General features: G+C 49.0%; 1 protein-coding gene across 16 annotated transcripts in view; it reads left to right on the plus strand.

Annotated features, from left to right (window-relative positions):
- Positions 1-613: 613 nt before the first annotated feature.
- Positions 614-18,253, plus strand: part of ANO10 (anoctamin 10) — a 197,737-nt gene continuing 180,097 nt past the window's right edge. For 2 of the 16 annotated variants that reach the window (XM_051851852.3, XM_089306450.1), the window contains exons 1-3: positions 1,171-1,426; positions 2,104-2,191; positions 16,922-17,074. In XM_051851852.3, the coding sequence (XP_051707812.2) occupies positions 1,406-1,426; positions 2,104-2,191; positions 16,922-17,074 (262 nt within the window). In that variant the 5' untranslated portion in view covers positions 1,171-1,405. Of the gene's footprint in view, positions 850-1,168; positions 1,427-2,103; positions 2,192-16,921; positions 17,075-18,253 lie in introns of those variants that run through there. The other 14 variants (XM_089306454.1, XM_089306455.1, XM_089306452.1 and 11 more) reach the window with 11 other exon arrangements.

Below are 18,253 nucleotides of genomic sequence, written 5' to 3' on the forward strand. Positions count from 1 at the left end.
AAGGCAGGGCAGCCTCTCCCCACTGCAGGGTTGGGGCGCACGGCTCTGGCCTGAGCTGGGTGGGTGCAGGGAGAAAGCCTGCGTCCACCCCACCCCCTTGTTTACACCTACTGCTTGCCTGCTCTGGACCTAAGGCTGTGAGGAGCGCAGGGCATGTCTGTGGCCCAAACTAACAACAACAAACAAACCTACCCTTGTGAAGCTTACAGTCTAGGGAGACTGGCCACGAATCTGATACAGAGCAGGAGGGGTTGATGGGTGCTGTGGGAGGAAGCAGTGGAGAGCAGGTGTTAGACAGATGTGCAGAATGAGCCTAGGTGAGCAGGAGAAAACCAAAGACCTGAGCACTGGGGTTTATACCTCCTGAAAGTGAATTACAGCTAACAAGGGACCTGATCTTAGACCTGACAGTGACAAGACAGAAATACGAGTGACCATGCCACTCCCCAGTTACTACCACTATCGGTGAGCGCGAGCCCAGCTAGGTCCCGCCCCCTCCGGGAGTGACAAGCTCAGCTAGGCCCGCCTCTCCCCTTCCGGCTACGCCCCCTCGACCGGGCAGCTCGGAGAAGCCCCGCCCTGTCCAGAGGCCCCGCCTCCCCCGCCGAGGCCCCGCCTCCCCCGCCTGTGCGTTGCAGCGTCCAGGCCCGGCCACGCGCGCCACGCCCAGCGCCCTGCAGCGCCCACCGGGCAGGCCCGTCCCGCCCCCTGGTCCCCCCCTGGCCCGAGCGTGCGCTCGCCCGGCTCGGCGGCGCTGCCGGCTCCCCGGGTCCGCCCCCGAAGACGTGGAGCGGCGCGGCGGCCGGTGAGTGGGGGAGGGGGCGGGGGACCCTCGGCCTCTGCCCGCGAGTGAGTGTGTGCGTGTGTGTGCGCGCGTGTGGGTGGGTGGCTAAGGCCCGGCTACCGGCGCCGCTGTCAGCCGCCGCCCTTCCTTCCCGGGACGCGCCGGGGCTGGCGGTCGCGGGGAAGGGGGAGCGGGACGGGCGCGGCGGTAGCGGTGTCGGGGGTCTGGGGGCGGTTGAGGGGAGGTCGCGGGTGGGGGCCGGGAGAGGCCTGGCGGGAGTGCAGGGGTGAGCGGTGAGGGGCGCGGGCGGGCGAGGCCGCGCGCGGGGCGGCGTTGGCGGGCGCGCGGGGGGCTGCTCGCGCTCCCACCCGGGGGCGTCTGATGGCGGCGCACGTGCGGGGCAGCGCCCGGCGCACCTGAGGGGCGCGCGTGGCGCGGGGTCCTGGAAGAGCCTGGCCCGAGGAGTTTAAATCCAACCCTGCGGGTTTTTAATACAAATCTGCTCCCGGGTGTGCGCCGGGACTGGGTGTTTGCCGACGGTGAGCAGGATAAGAAGTTGTAAGTGATGGGAGGTAGCGCGTCTGCGACCTGCTGGTGTTGGGAGTCCAGCACCGCGGAGGAATGAAATTGGAGAGATGTGAGGTAAAAGGAGATGGAAAGGGCCTGGTAACTTGCAGTGTGTGTTGTGCTTCCGTCAAAACTGGGGGACGCCCTGTTTCATTGAAGAACACTTGGAAGGTAGAGAAAGAGTGGGGCAGGTCGACCCCTCTGCCTGTGACTTCACCGCCCCCCACCCCCCCCCCCGTCTTAACTTTTAGTCTTTTGGTGTTTTTTTTTTTTTGTAAACGAACATATTACGTAATTTGGAAAGTATTGTGTTACTTTGTATCTTGTGTTTTTCTCCCGCTTAAAAACTTTCTCAACTTAGCATTTACCGGGATCACTAAAAATTCTTCTTAACCGTTGTTTTTTTTAAGATTTAAAAAATTTATTTGAAGGAGTTATGGAGAGAGAGATCTTCCATTCTGGTTCACGCCCCAGATGGCCACAAGAGACGGGAGCTTCATCCGGGTCTCTCACATGGGTGCAGGGGCCCAAGCACTTGGACCATCCTCTGCTGCTTTTCCCAGGTCATTAGCAGGGAGCTGGATTAGAAGTGGGAGCAGCCTAGACACAAACCAGTGCCCATATGGGCGGCTTTACCCACTATGCCACAATGCTGACCCCAAACATCCTTTTTTTTTTTCCCCAAAGAAAAGATTATTTATTTGAAAGTTCAAGAGAGAAAAAGACCTATCATTTGCTGGTTCATTCCCCAGATAACTGCAACAGCTGGTGCTGGGCCACGCCAAAGCCAAGACCTCCATCCAGGTGTCCCCACTGGGGCCATCATCTACTGCCTCCCAGGTGGGTGAGCAGGGAGCTGGATCTGAAGCTAGGCTGTCGGGGCTGGAACTGGCACTCGGATGTGGGAGATGAGGAGCGCAGGCATCCCAAGCACCTTGACCCACTGTGCCACAACTCCCAGCCCTTAAACAACTTTGTAAGTGGTTGTCTAACTGCTCATCTCACGGGTTAATTCTGTGGTCAGAGAATCCAATATCAGCCGTGTACCTCGTACTGTGCTTGGAGGTGAAGATTCAGTGTTGCTGAAGATAGGTTGCTTTGTCCCGAGCCTAAATGATAGCTGTGCTATGCGTTCTTAGTTCACAGTCTCTGAGTTATCTTTAGTTTTTTGCTTTTACAAACAATAAAACCTTCGTTCTCCGTAGAATCCATCTAGTGTTGTATGTGAATCAAAAGCTGTTATTTTTATCATGTGTGGGTTTCTGTGTGTATGCATTATACGGAGGAAAACAGAGAATCTTTTTGAAGTAAATCTTCAAATTTTAAAAGTTTTGATACAGTTAATTTATAAAAAGTTGCCAAAATAATACAAAGACTTCCATATGCTCTTCACCTACTTTCCCGAATGGCGATTCCTTACATAACCGTGGGACAGCCACGGGAACCGGGGAATGTGTGCCGATACACTTCTGCTGAGACTTCTGCAGCCTGACTCCGGTTTCACCTGCATCGCGGACACCTGGGCTCCGGCGCAGCATCCTGTGTTGGGTTCAGGCGTCCTGTCTCCACAGCTGTGTTGAATCCCCATCCTCTTAAACTGACCTGTTAGAAAGCCTGCATCAGCCCTAAACGCAGATCTAATGCCACCTGCCTTCGATTCCTGTGTAGGTAGGCTTCTCTGGGATGCAGCTGTGGAATCCGTCAGTTACCTTTAATCTCTTGTATGTACTACTTGGAAATCGTCCAGATTTACAGAATAGGAGTGATCCGAGTGACCTACACTTGTCTGTCTCGCGGGGCTACGGATCGGCACTGGAAACCTCTGGAAAGCAGCGTGCCGACTGCTAAGTCCCATCTCGGGATATCTTTGAGGAAAGGGTGATGCCCTTGCTCTGTGTTGAGGTGTGGTCCTGGTTTTAAACATGAAAATCTGTGTCCCAGAAAACACCTCCAACTGGAGCAGCTTCTCAGCCCCTAGAGCGACTGCCTGTTATCTCAGCCAAAACCAGCAGCGCCTTGGCAGGATCTGGGCTAATGCATGGTAGCAACAAACACCCTGTGTGGGGGCTGGCTCTGTGGTGCAGAGGCACAGTGGGTTGATGCCTTGGCCTGAAGCTCCGGCATCCCCTATGGGCGCCGGTTCTAGTCCCTTCTGCTCCACTTCCGATCCAGTTCTCTGCTATGGCCTGGGATAGCAGTAGAAGATGGCTCAGGTCCTTGGGCCCTTGCACCCACGTGGGAGACCCAGAGGAAGCTCCTGGCTCCTGGCTTCGGATTGGTGCAGCTCCGGCTGTTGCGGCCAATTGAGGAGTGAACCATCAGATGGAAAACCTCTCACCTCTCTCTCTCGGCCTCTCCTCTCTCTGTGTAACTCTGACTTTCAAAAAAATATTAAAAAAAAAACACACACACACACACACACCCTGTATGGCCTCCCTGGGGTTGCCGTGGGGAGACTCAGCTGTGTGACCCTGGGCATATCTGGTCCTGTGCAGCCGCTCTGGCCTAGTCCCTCGCTTTCGTGGCAAGGTTGTCTTTGGTGTACTGTGTGTCATCCAACAGCGTTGAGGTGACCCAAGTCCCTAGTGGCCTTCTTTCGGGAAATGAGCCTCTGCGTTTTTGTCTTTGTCACCGAGGATCTCGGGTGAGGGTGGTGTGTGCAGTGCTGGGGGGTTTTCCACTCTGTTCTGTTATAGGAGTCTCCAGGATGGAGGCTCCCACACCTGTGGCCGTGGTTAACTGCCTGCCTGCAGGGTCTACACAGAGGCCTGGAAGTGGGGTCAGCTCTCACTCAGACCCTCTGGGGCATCCTGGCCCCCTGTGAACTCTGGCCTTTGTAATTCTAAGTTTTCTCCAAGGAACTCTCTCTTGTCTACCAGCTTCATCCCTGCAACCCTAAATTTGTCTCTTACTGAATTGTTTGCTGTTCTCTTTCATGTTTCTCCTGGCGCTTTTCCTTCTTAGTCTTCGGATTCTTGATAATCCCATTGACTTCTTTTTTAACCCAAACTCTGCAAGAGGATGATCTCCCAAATCAAGAAAGCATCATTCTTGTGCTTAGATAAAACATCACACTGCTCTCACCCTCTAAGTGTATTTCTTTGCATCTTGAGCACCATGGTCTGGAGTTGCCTCTTGTAGACCAGCGATCCAGTGGCCAATGTAAAAGCCACAAGACTCTACTTCCTCTCTTAATGTCTCTTTGGCCCTGTGTGTGATGGAACCCATGAAGAAGAACAAAATTTAGGATAGCTATCTCTTGTTAAAAATTCCATGCTGCCTTGGCATGGTTAATTCTTTCTTTAATTAATTATTTATTTATTTTGACAGGCAGAGTGGACAGTGAGAGAGAGAGAGAGAAAGGTCTTCCTTTGTCGTTGGTTCATCCTCCAATGGCTGCCGCGGCCGGCGCACTGTGGCCGGCGCACCGCGCTGATCCGAAGCCAGGAGCCAGGTGCTTCTCCTGGTCTCCCATGGGGTGCAGGGCCCAAGCACCTGGGCCATCCTCCACTGCACTCCCTGGCCACAGCAGAGAGCTGGCCTGGGTGGGGGGCAACCGGGACAGAATCTGGCGCCCCGACTGGGACTAGAACCCGGTGTGTCAGCGCTGCTAGGTGGAGGATTAGCCTATTGAGCTGTGGCGCTGGCTGGCATGGTTAATTCTTGATCCTGTACCCAGGGTCTAGGAGGGACCCCAGTGTTCTAGACCTTGGAGTTGCTGTCCGGGCCAACAGTCTACCTTCCAGTGTGCCCAGGAAGTCTGCTGAATGATTCTTTGCTTTGACATTGGCTCCAACTAGAATAATAAGGTTCCAGCTACACTTGCAGCTCAGTGCTGGCCGAGGTTGCCATGAGGCTTCTTTTTTCCACAAATTTCCTCCTCCTCTCCATTTTTGCACCGTTGGGGCAGCTAGTAGGAGAAGGGAGACTGGATCACGCCTGGGTGTCACTTGCAAGGTGAAAGCCTGCCTCGTCCACTGCCTGCTGTTAGCAGAGCAGAGGGCAGGAATCCCCCAGGAAGGCAGTGACAGGGATCCCTGGAGGAGACCCCATACTGAGGTGGGATTACCATATGGGGCCAGGGATTTCCTGGGCAGAGGGCACCCCTGGGTGAGGTTAAGGGACAGGAGGAGAAGAGTGTAGGTGGTGGGAGAGGGAGCCTGCTTTTTGGGTGATGTGGCCTGTGAGTATGCTGGTGTAGGGTGCTGTGGCCTCTTAGTGCTCTGGCCTTTAAGGATACTGTGGTCCAGTAGGCGGCACAAGCACAGAGCAGCTGAAAACAGGCAAGAGGGAGCTGAGTTGATCCTTATGGACACTGTGTCACCAGCAGTCTCGACACCTTCAAGATCATCTGAGGTCTCTGAGCCTGTGGGGGGCAAGCTCCGCTCCAGAGGAGCAGCAGGCAGCCTTCCCGGTTCACACTGCTGGGGCAGAATTCAAGCAGTTGACACTTGTGGTATACACAGAGAGCGAGGTCTTCCATCTGCTGGTTCGCTCCCTATATGGCCACAATGGCTGGAGCGGCACTGATCCAAAGCCAAGGGCTTATTCCTGGTCTCCCACACGGGTGCAGGGACCCAAGCACTTGGGCCATCCTCCACTGCCTTCCCAGCTCATCAGCAGAGAGCTGGACTGGAAGAGGAGCAGCTTGGACAAGAACCGGTGCCTTAGCCTACGATGCCATAGTGCCAGCTCCAGACGTGAGATTTTTATTGGGCTGAAACACGCTGCAAGGCTATAGCAAGGCCAGTGTTACTTTCTGAAGATGAGGCAGTTTTCTGGATAAGAGTGAGGAAATGTGCTTACATCCTGAGTCCCATTATTTCTTGTTGTTAAGCAGAAGGCATTTCATTGTTAACTTTTACTTAAAACCATTTTTAAAGCCATGTGGCTTTTATATAAGATTGACATGGCTTTAATCTGATAAATAAAGCAAAGTATCTTATATAGTTTTTTTTTTCTTATTTTAAAGATTTATTTATTTGTAAGTCAGAGTTACACACAGAGAGAAGGAGAGGCAGCGAGGGAGGGATCTTCAGTCCGCTGGTTCACTCCCCAATTAGCTGCAATGTCCAGAGCTGCACCAATCCCAAGCCAGGAGCCTGGAGCCTCTTCTGGGTCTCCCACTTGGGTGCAGGGGCCCAAGGACCTGGCCATGTTACACTGCTTTCCCAGGCCACACCTGAGAGCTGGATCGGAAGTGGAGCAGCCGGGACTTTAACCGGCACCCGTATGTGATGCCGGTACTGTGGGCAGTGGCTTTACCTGCTACACTATAGAGCCAGCCCCTTTTGGTTTTATTTTTTTTTTATATCATTGGACCTCAGTTAACTAAAATGTGTATTTTGTATATACTATTGAAAATATAGGAATTCTATATTATTTTAGAAATACAGACCCCTGTCTCTGTGGTCAACTACCAGCTCGGGGCCTGCACTGTGGCGCAGCAGGTTAATCCTCCACCTGCAGCACTGGCATCCCATATTGGCACTGGTTTGAATCCTGGCTTCTCCTATTCCAATCCAGTTCTCTGCTATGGCCTGGGAAAGCAGTAAAAGATGGCCTAAGTGCTTGGGCCCCTGCACCCACGTGGGAGACCCAGAAGAAGCTCCTGGTTCCTGGCTTCAGATCAGTGCAGCTCTGGCCTTTGGTGCCTTTTGGGGAGTGAACCATCAGATGGAAGACCTTTCTGTCTGTCCTTCTCACTGTCTGTAATTCTCTCTCTCAAATAAATAAAATCTTTAAAAAAAGACCAGCTCAGTAAGATTGAAAATGTAAAGAAGGAAATTAAAATCATTCTAAATCCTGCTTCCTAGAGAAAGCAATTGGGATAAATGAATCAGACTTGTCCCTCATGCCTTTCTTATGTGCGCGCGTGCACACACACAGGTGTGTACACACGTGGTGAAGGACCTGGGCCCTGGTGTCAGCCTGCCTGTCCAAGTCCCAGCTGCCCTGTCTGCTACTGTGAGATACTGGACAAGCTATTTCTATGTGAGAATTAAATGGGTTATTTCACATAAAAATGGGTAGCTCAGGACCTCACATGCAGTAAATTCTCAGCAAATAATAGCTGTGTTTATTGTATAATTTATGTGGGGTCATAGTTCACATTTTTGCCTTAAAATGGAAGTACTTTTCATGTTAATATAGTTGGATTTATATCCTATGGTTTCTAGCAGCTTGTTTTGCCGTATTTAGCTAATCTCTTGATGGAGTTCAGGACTATCTAATGAGATATTTTATAATAATTTTTTTTGCCGTGAATACATAAAAACAATAATTGAAATATATAAAGAACTTCTAATACATATTTGTTTAATTGTCTCATTTTTTAAAAAAGGTTTATCTATCATTTGAAAGGCAGAGTGAGAAGGAGAAAGATTTTCTTTCTGCTTGTTCACTCCCCAAATGGCCGCAATGACTGGGGCTGGGCCAGCTAATGCCAAGATCCTGGAATTGTGTGCAGGTCTCCTACATGAGTGTCAGGGATTGGAGTCCTTGGGCCATCATCTCCTGCTTTCCCAGGCATATTAACAGGGGCTGCACTGGAAGTGGAGCAGCCGGGATTCGAACTGTTGCTTTGATAAGGGAAGCTGGCATAGTGAGCAGTGGTTTAACTTGTTGTGCCATAACACTAATTCCAGTTACCTTCTTGAGGTAAATTTCCCAAGTAAGTAAATCCAGCTATTATGGATATATAGATACAGATATATTTAAAAATTTTTCTTCCTGGAATAGATTCCCAGAAGTTAAATTGTTATGTTAAAGAGTATGACTATATAATATTTCATATTTCCACTTTGCTTTCTGGAAAGGGGGTATTAAATTAAAACTTCTATCAGCAATGTGTAAAAATACCCCAATTCTCTACACTTAAGACCAAATTCTTTCTTCCTGCATTTTTTAACTTTAGCAAATAAATATATATATCTGATAAATTCATTTACATAAAAGACAAAGTGATGGAGAGACAGGATGAGGGAGAGAAAGAGAAAGATCTTTGATCTGCTGATTCATTCTCCGGATTGCCACAGAACCAGGGCTGGGTCAGACTGAAGCAGGAGTGAGGAGCTCCATCCAGGTCTCCCATGAGGGAACCCAAGTACGTGACCATCATCTGCTGCCTCCCACGGTGCACGTTAGCAGGAAGCTGGATCAGAAGTACAGAATAGGGGCTGGTGCCATGGCTGAGTGGATTAAGCCACTGCCTGAGTGCCAGCGTCCGTATGGGCAGTGGTTCGAGTCCTGGCTGCACCACTTCTGATCCAGCTGCCTGCTAGTGTGCCTGGGAAAGCAGCAGAAGATAGCCCAAGTGCTTTGGTCCCTGCAACCTTGTGGGAGACATGGAAGAAGTTCCTAGTTCCTGGCTTCAGCCTGGCCCAGCCCTGGGTGTGGGAGGCATCCGGGAAGTGAACCAGCAGGTGGAAGGCTGCCTCCTCTCCCCCCGGCCCCAGCCCCATAACTCTGCCTTTCAGAAAAAAAAAAAAAAAAACCAGAATGTCTGGGGATCCAACTGGCACTCCAATATGGGATGCAGGCATCCCAAGCAGTGGTTTAAGCTGCTGAGGTCCAGTGCCTCCCTAGCTTTGTCAATTTAAAAAGGAAAAAAAAAAAAAAATCTTGTTAGTTTACATCTCTTTTATTCTTAACTTTGGATATCTTTTCAAATGCATGTTAACATGTTTCTTGGGTGAGTTGTGTTTTCATGGTTTTGTATTTTTTGTTGCTGATTTGTAAGAATGCTGTATATCGGGGTTAGTAGCTTTTGTCCTTCACACATTGCAAATATTATTAAGGTGTGGCTTGCATAATTAATTTCACATGGTATCTCAAATGACATTAAATCAGTGAGTATTTATTGTGAGTTTTTAGTGTTCATAATTTTTTTTAAAGATTTAGATTTATGTATTTATTTGAAAGGCAGAGTTAGAGTGAGTGAGAGAGGGAGGGAGAGGTCTTCCATCCGCTAGTTTGCTCCCCAAATGGCTGCAAAAGCCAAAGCTGAGCTGATCTGAAGCCAGGTGCCAGGAGCTTCCTTCGTGTCTCCCACGTGGGTGCAGGGGCCCCAGGACTTGGGCCATCTTCCACTGCTTTCCCAGGCCATAGCAGAGAGCTGGATCGGAAGTGGAGCAGCCAGGACTTAAACTGGTGCCCATATGGGATGCTGGCAATGCAGGTGGTGGCTTTTACACACTATGCTATGACCCTGGCCCCAGAAAAATTTTTAGAAACTTAATTTTTAAAAAAAAAATTTATTTGCCATGCAGGAATTGAGAGAAAGACAAAGAGCATGCTCCCATCTCTTGGTTCACTCCCCAAATGCCCACAATGGCCAGGCCTGGAGCAGGCCTGAAGTTGGGAGCTGGGAACTCAATCTGGGCCTCCCATGTAGGTGGGCAATTAGCTGAGCCGTCACCACCGTCTCCCAGGGTCTGCAGTCAGCAGCTGGGACCTGGAGCGTACCAGGTACCTCCGTGGGACATGAGTGTCTTAACCAGTGCCTTCACTGTGTAGGCCAAACACCTGCCCCCGTATCTTTAGATTAGGAACTTGTTTTCCATTTCTCAGCAAAATGGTTTTGTGACCCAGTAATGATTAACAAGCGGGGCATCTTGCAGTTGATATCAGGCAATGCAGAAATATCTGGAAAGTTTGACCTTCGATGCGAATCCACAAATAGTCTGCTGAAGACTCTGTCTCCTTCCACTTAACCGTTCTTTCCCGCTTTGCAGTTTCTCCGTTCACAGCTCTTGCCATGTCCCAGGCACGAAGCCTTGGAGTCGCGTATGGCAAGGTGAAGGCTTTCAGCTTCTTAGTGTCCCTTCCCACCCAACTGATGGCTCCTGCTGATGCTGCCCTGCCCCCATCAGCACACCTGGCCCAGCACATCCCATCCCAGGATGACTTGATGTACACCTGTTCCTGGACTGGGGGCTCCCCTGGGGGAAGACGGATGCTTTTCTGCCCATCCCCTCAGACTCTGTCCCTGCCTGGCTCATTATTAATAAGTGCATGATCAAGGTTGGTTGTGTTTGATATTCCTATTTTGGAAGGTGATAAAGCTGCACCTCTACATTGTACTGGTAGATTAGTGTTGTAATTGTTTGAGAGAATTCAAGGAGTACTATCAAGAACGTCTGTATTTGTGGACCTTTAATTTGTCTGTTGAGATTGATGTTACTCTGACACAGAGTCCTCCCCTTGCAAACCTGCAGGGAGCCCTTACTGACCCCGGGTCAGGTGAAGACTCTAGCAGTTGTTGGCTTTCAGTGGCTCCAGCTTATGAAACACAGCCTCCAGCTGTGGTCAAGGCAGTCTTGTCCTCACGCCATCATTGGTTTTCCTTATGTTCTCTGTAGAACGCGTTTTTCCCTTTTCATGATCCAACCCCTTTGTGCGTGAACTGTACTGGCTGGATTGTTAGCTAATTGTGGTTGAGTAGCACATCCTGCATGATCTAATGGCCGTTGCAGAACCCCAGCGTGTTTGCTTTGGCCCATGCTTTTAAGTAGTGGCTCCTGATGCATTTGGAGCATACCATGAATCCAGCATTTATTTAGGAGATCTGTATTGCCCCAAACTAAATCTGCACTCTTGTTAGAGGCAAAAAAAAAAAAAAAAAAAAAGGAGGTGACCGGTCCAAGTCAGACCACTTGGGGATTGCTGCAAGACTGACTTCTGCCCCAGGAAGGAAAAGTGTTGCATGCCACTGGGCGCTGGCCACTTCCTTTGTGATTACGCGCATGAATTGATTTGCGGTTGTACTTTGGAGTTTTTTTCAAACTTAGTTGGAAGGACCACGTTAGGACAAGGGAGCCTGAAGTCTGAAAGTTGCCCCTGGCTGAGGATCACTGGGTGAGAGTCACAGGGAAAAAAAATAAAAACATGTTAGAGGAAGTAAGCTGTTAGGCCTTAGCCACGGACTGGGTTTGTGGCTCTCCAGGTTGATGCCTGTGTTTCTCAAGCTTGGCAACACAGCTAAGAAATGGTCTCCCTGATCTCCCCCCTTCATCTCTGCCTCTGATTTCTCACTCCTGCTCCTTTCCCTCCCCTCCCCTCCCCTCTTGCCTTGAGGCATTTTTGGAGATGCCCAAGAACTTGGAAAAATATTTTTTTTAAGTGCAAAGGAATTCAAACTCAAAAAAAAAAAAAAAAAAAAAAAGCATCCCTGTATAAGTGAGAAAGGGAAACTGGAAGAGGGCTGATGGGGGCTGGGGAGAAGTCTGTGTATTTGGTGTTGGGTCAGGTTCATCCTGGGGTCTGAGACAGTTTCCAGCAGCGGTGGGATTGCCTGATGCAGCTGCATTTAGAAGACGCAAGAGGAGACACAGATCTCCAGGACAGGAGCAGGGAGGCTAGAAGTTGAAGGCAGGAGATTGTAGAGAAGGTAGAAGTCAGGGACACACTTTGCAGCAAGTGCTAGGAGACACCAGAAGGGAAAGGAGCTTACAGAGCTGCGGGGACATCATGGGTCCAGCATCCTTGCAGCCCAGGAGAGTCTGTGGTTACCTTGAACTTAAATCGGTGTTTTATTTTCTGTGGTTCTTAAAAGTGTTAGCAAGTGAAAGGCAAAGAGAAAAGAGAGAGCAAGGGGCAGGCAGAGATCTTCCTCTGCAGGTTCACTTCACAAATGGCTGGGCCAGGCTGAAGCCAGGTGCCCAGAGCACCATCAGGGTCTCCCAAATGGGTGGCGGGGGCCCAAGTTCTTGGCCCATCTTCTGCTTTCCTAGGTGTGTTATCAAGGAACTGGATCACATAGGCTGGAGTCGTGAATGTGGACTTAACCTGCTGTGTCAGAACACCAGCCCCAGCCAGAGCGTCTGGAGTATGTCATGGGTCACTAGAGAGAGTTCGTCCAGCCTATGGCCGGTTACTGTGCTGTCAACTTTTATCATACTTGTTGCTTTGAGCTGGAAACTTGATCAGACTTGATTAGCGTTTCTCTGATAATAGTAGCCAGGGACATAAAAATGTTACCATTTGTTGAATACCTGCTCTGTAGGAATGCATGCTGTTCATGTGTTTTGTTCTTTTCTTTGACTCCAAACCATTGTGGTTTGTGTTTTTATTATTTCCACCTTACAGAAGAGGGTGAGTAGGGGCTGGTGATGTAGTGTAGTAGGTTAAACTTCCGCCCGTGGTGCTGGCATCCCATATGGGTGCATGTTCAAGTCCTGGCTGCTCCACTTCTGATCCAGCCTCCTGCCTATGGCCTGGGAAAGCAACAGAGAATGGTCCATGTGGGAGGCCCGGGGGAAGTGCCTGGCTTTGGATTAGCCCAGCTGTGGCCAGTGTGGCCATTTGGGGAGCGAACCAGCAGATGGAAGACCTCTCTCTCTCTTTCCCTCTCTGTGTAACTCTGTCTTTCAAATAAATAAATAAATCTTAAAAAAAAAAAAAAAAAGAGGGCAGGAATGAATAAATTTCCTAGGGACACTTAACTAAGAGATTGTGAATGTGAATTTAGGGCTGCCTATAGGCAGAGGTGAAGCTCTTCCTAACCATTACATTCTGATAGTACTTAGCTTGTACTAAAAGGCACAATCTTAACACTGAAACAAAACAAGACAGTGAAGCTGTATTAATCAGAAGAAGCTAAACTGCATTACTGTTTAGATCCCACACGTTTAATAGGCTTCATTGTAATACATTTCTCATTGGCCTAAGAGCTCAAGGCAGGCATTCTGGACTGGGGGCAGCTCGACTCCCCTCTGTGATCTGGGGAGCCAGGCTTCTTGTCCTGTGTCTCACCATCCCAGAGCCTCCTGGAAGAGGGAAGAGAACGTGATAGGAGGCATGACCATCGCCTTCAAGGCCTTGCTCTGGAGTGGGCATTCACTGCTGCCATTCCCGTTCTGTTGGCTAGGATGTAGTCTGATGTGCCCCCAGCTCCAGCAGGCCGGGCGAGCCAGTCCTGCCCTTGGGCTCAGGCGAAGAAGGGGAGGGTGGCTGGGACAGAACTGAGGAGAAAAAGGATTAGGTAGAGGATTGGAAGTGAAAGCCCTAGTCGAGGCCTCAGGATTCTTGTGATGTTTCCTCCAGTTGATCCCCACACTGCGGCTTCTCTGGGGGAGAGTGGTGAGGACTGCTTACTAATAGCTCGCTAGATGATGATTGGGAATTCCTGATACTTAGTATTCATCAGTGAAAGTAGGATTCCCGTCACTGAAGGCTCTCGTTGAGCCATCGGCTAAGGCGTCGCTAGCAGTCGGGCTGGTGGCGCTAGAGATGCATCTTGAGGCTCCTGCATGTGGAGGACTGGAATTCTCCTGAATGTCAGCAAGGCTCCTTGGTGGAAAGCTCGTTGTCGGTGTTTCTTCAGCTGGTCCCGATTCTGGCTGCCGAGTATTTGTTGTTTGTTTATATTAATAATATTTGGGTGCTGTTTTACTTGTTTTTGATACATGTAATTTTGCCTTAGGCCAGAAGAATCTGTGATACATCATTTTATCTTGAATTTTCTATTTTTTTAAAGGTTATTTATTGGAAAGGCAGGATTAGCCATTTGCTGTTTCACTCCTCCAATGGCTGCCACAGCCAGGGTTGGAACTCCATCCGGGTCTCCCCGTGGGTACAGGGGTCATCTGCTGCTGCCTTCTCAGGTGCAGTAGCAGGGAGCTTGATCGAAAGTGGGGAAACCATGAAACCCCAAATGGGGTGCTGGCATTGCTGCTGGTGGCTTAATTTGCCGTACCACAGCGCTGGCCCTAGTTATCTTGAATTTTCTTAGTTTATCTTCAGTAAGAATTGTATGGCAGGCAGTTCAAAATTAAGGTTGGGGCAGGCATTTGGCACAGCCATTAAGATGACACCTGCAATGCTACTTATCCCATATCAGAGTGCCTCGGTTCAAGTTCTAGTTCCATTCCTGATTGCAGCCTCCCGCTAATGCACACCCTGGGAGATAGCAGGTAATGGCTCAAGTACTTGGGTCCTTGCCACTGATATTGGCAGTCTGGATTGAATTCCCAGTCCCTGGTTTGGCCTGGCCCAGGCCTGGCTGTTGCCAGCCTTCACGGAGTGAATCAACAGATGGGAGATCTCTCTTTTTCTCTGTGTCTCTCTGCCTTCCAAATAATAAATGAATGAATGAATAGAATAAAAGTGTTTAACAACCAACAAAATTAAGTTTGTATTTAGTAGGAAAAACAGCAACAAAATTAAGTTTGTATTTAATAGGAAAAACAGAATTTGGGTATTTCTAAAGATTCCTTTTTCTCTAGTGTTTTTTTTTTTTTTTTTTTTTTTTTTTTTTTTTTTTTGACAGGCAGAGTTAGAGAGACAGAGAGAAAGGTCTTCCTTCTGTTGGTTTACCCCCCAAATGGCCGCTATGGCCATTGCGCTGCATCGATCCAAAGCCAGGAGCCAGGTGCTTCCTCCTGGTCTCCCATGTGGGTGCAGGGCCCAAGCACTTGGGCCATCCTCCATTGCACTCCCGGGCCACATCAGAGAGCTGGACTGGAAGAGGAGCAACCGGGACAGAATCCGGCGCCATGACCAGGACTAAAACCTGGGGTGCTGGCACCACAGGCAGAGGATTAGTCTAGTGAGTTGTGGCGCCAGCTCCTTTTTTCTCTAGTTCTAAGCTCTATGAGATGGCAAATTAACTTTTGTGCTTCCTGTGTGCTTACCAAAGTAATTTCATTTGATTTTCTTAATTTTTAAAGTGCAAGTCTTAGGACCATTAGGAGGCTTGAAAGAACATGTGTGTATAGGTACCTGGTGCGGTATCTTGTATGTAGTGAGCGCTGAATAAGGGAGAATTAAAGAGGAGGGGGAAATTCTTGGTCATTTTCTCTTCAGAGAGTGCTTTTGCCCTAATAGATCCTTTTTTCCCAAGATTCTCCGCATTTTCTTTTTATTTTGTGTATTTTCTTTGCTGTTAGGGCTTCGTCCTAGTGTTTGCTGCACACCGTAGTTCATTTATTTTTCTGTTTAGCTTATGTTACTTTTCATAAAGCCTCCCTTAGGTTCTTCATTTTGACTTAATATTTTTAAACTCTAGAATTCTATTAAAATAGTTTTAAGTTCTTAGCTATACTTCTCAATCTTTTGGTTCCTTTACCATGATAAAGTCTTGTCCAGGCGGGCGCTGCGGCTCACTAGGCTAATCCTCCGCCTGTGGCACCGGCACTCCCGGTTCTAGTCCCAGTCGGGGCGCCGGATTCTGTCCTGGTTGCTCCTCTTCCAGTCCAGCTCTCTGCTGTGGCCCAGGAAGGCAGTGGAGGATGGCCCAAGTGCTTGGGCCCTGCACCCGCATGGGAAACCAGGAGAAGCACCTGGCTCCTGGCTTCAGATCAGCACAGTGCGCTGGTCGCGGTGGCCATTGGAGGGTGAACCAACGAAAGGAAGACCTTTCTCTCTGTCTCTCTCCCTCTCACTGTCCATTATGCTTGTCAAAAAAAAAAAAAAAAAAAAGTCTTGTTCAGTGACCTTTGTTGTTTGGATCTTGTGCATGTTTCTGTTACCTGTGGTTTCTCTTCATTCTCATGCACGTTAGCTTGTCTCCTGATCCTCGGCTTCAGCTCCACTCAGGGCTCCTGGCGCACTGTTGTCTTTAGGGAGTATTCTTTAAGCGGGGGTTTTATCTGACCCTTTTCCTTGGTGTGCTGTGTGCTAACGACAGAGTTGGTGTCTGGTGTCTCTGCGTTGTCCAGGTGTTGTCAGCAGAAGGCTTTGTCCCACCTGCTCATCTGCTGTCTTGGAAGTGGGAGTCTTGGCTTCTGCTTTTTAGTTAAAGTGTCCTGGGGTCAGACTGTGGTTTTGGGGGAGATGATAGCAGCTCTTCTGGCTGAGATGGGTGCCATAGAAAGTTCCACCTAATTACAGTCTGACAATGTGCTCCCCACTAACCTCTTTGTATTTCGCCTAGTCCACTCAGTCCAGCTGTCAGCTTCTGTCGATTTTGCATCTAGTATGTCCTTACTTCTCCCCTGTTACAGTTCAGGCCAGTATCAGCTCTTTCTAGATGATTCTAACGGCCCCGTACTCTAGGCTAACCCCTCTAGGATCTGTAATAGTTCCATACTGAATGTATCTGTGCTTTGCATATGATGAATTAGTGACTCCCATTATTGATTAGACAAAGCCCATTTCCTTGGTAACCAGGGGTCCAAGTTAGATACCAGCTCATGCTTCTTACACGGAGGTAATGCTCCAGCCACACCTGACCCCTTGTATTTCTCTGGACTTGCTGGCTGTTTGTTCATCAACATTTTGTAGGGAAGTACTGTTTTCTCTACTTAGAGCACCGTCCATTGTCAAAAGGCCACACGCTTTGTGAATGCTTTCCTGTTCCTTTCATGTAAGAGGACGTTGTACGCTGCTGCCCTTCGTTTGCTTGGATGTTGCTGGTGCTAGGTTCTGAGCTGCTTACAGCAAGGATTTGTTCTTTCTAAAGTCTGGCTTGTACCTCTTGGTTGAGGCTGTCACATGACCCCTTTGGGTCCTGAGAACTTGGCCGTGGTCTGGGAAGCCAGCGTGAGGTGTGATCAAGAGAAAATGTCAACTGTCCATAGTGTATTTCTCTTTGCTATCGTAACCATGGTTTTTGTTCTAATTTTTTAGCAAGTTTGTCCACGATGAAAGTGACCTTATCAGCCCTGGATACCTCGGAGAGTTCTTTTACACCTTTGGTAGTCATAGAACTTGCTCAGGATGTCAAAGAAGAAACCAAAGAATGGCTGAAGAACAGAATCATTTCTAAAAAGAAGGATGGAGGTGAGTGAAATCGGTGGTACCCAGTGGGTGACCGTGTGTCGCTGTCCCTCAGTCTGTGGGTACTCAGATGCTCATGCTCTGTGTCTAAGACGGCTTCCTATCTTCGAGTAACCTCTGAGCATTCTCCCATATACTCTCAATCATCTTACTTAGATTATTGGATACACTATGAAAGCTGTGCAGATGGTTGTCCTGCATGTCGTGTAGGGAATAATGAAAAGGAGAAAGCTGGTACATGTTCACTGCACGTGCAGTCATTAGAGGCCCAACTACATTTTCCCATCCAAGGTTGGTTACATGCATGGATGTAGAGCACCAACTATTTCAAATACGATTTACAATTCTTATTATGTATCTATATATTTTTAGTAACGTTCTTTGCTCTGCCCTTTATTATCTTCCTTGGCCTCAGAACTAGATCTTAACTCAACATTAGATTGTAAACCTCTATCAGACTCGAGTGGCAGCGTGAGTGGTTTTTTTCACAGCTTTCAACGCACGGCCCAGCACAGTGCTGGGTGCACAGTAGGGGCCTAATAAATATCTGTCACATGAACGAGCAAGTATCTATTGATCGTGCTTCATGTGTCAAGTTTATGGTCCGAGGAAGAGGTAGATGCCGGTGGTCTCTGCCTGCAAAGATTTCGTGGTCGGGATGGAGACACTGATGCCAGGTTGGAGGAATTCAGGCTAGAAGCAAGTGTTAGTGAGAGAGCTGTCACAAAGCAATACCCAGTGCACACAAGGGAATCACTTACATACTTAGTGTAATAGTAAGTGGAAGGGCAGGGTGACACATTGGCAGGGATTTTTGGAGTGGCAAGGGTCTATGCCAAAGCTCAGCCCTCTCTTGAAGAGGCTAAATCTTTTTTTTTTTTTTAATCTATATTCTTTCTGTTGATCTTTTTTTTTTTTTTAGGATTTTATTATTTATTGATTTGACAGGTAGAGTTATAGAGAGAGAGAGGGAGAGACGGAGAGAAAGGTCTTCCTTCTGCTGGTTCACTCCCCAAATGGCCGCAACGGCAGGAGCTGTGCCAATCCGAAGCCAGGAGCCAGGTGCTTCCTCCTGGTCTCCCATGCGGGTGCAGGGGCCCAAGCACCTGGGCCATCCTCCACTGCCCTCCTGGGCCACAGCAGAGAGCTGGATTGGAAGAGGAGCAGCCGTGACTAGAACCA

The sequence above is a fragment of the Oryctolagus cuniculus genome, chromosome 10 (assembly GCF_051225735.1).
Source record: "Oryctolagus cuniculus isolate XC-2025 breed Fujian yellow rabbit chromosome 10, ASM5122573v1, whole genome shotgun sequence".
In the NCBI taxonomy this organism is placed as follows: Eukaryota; Metazoa; Chordata; class Mammalia; order Lagomorpha; family Leporidae; genus Oryctolagus; species Oryctolagus cuniculus.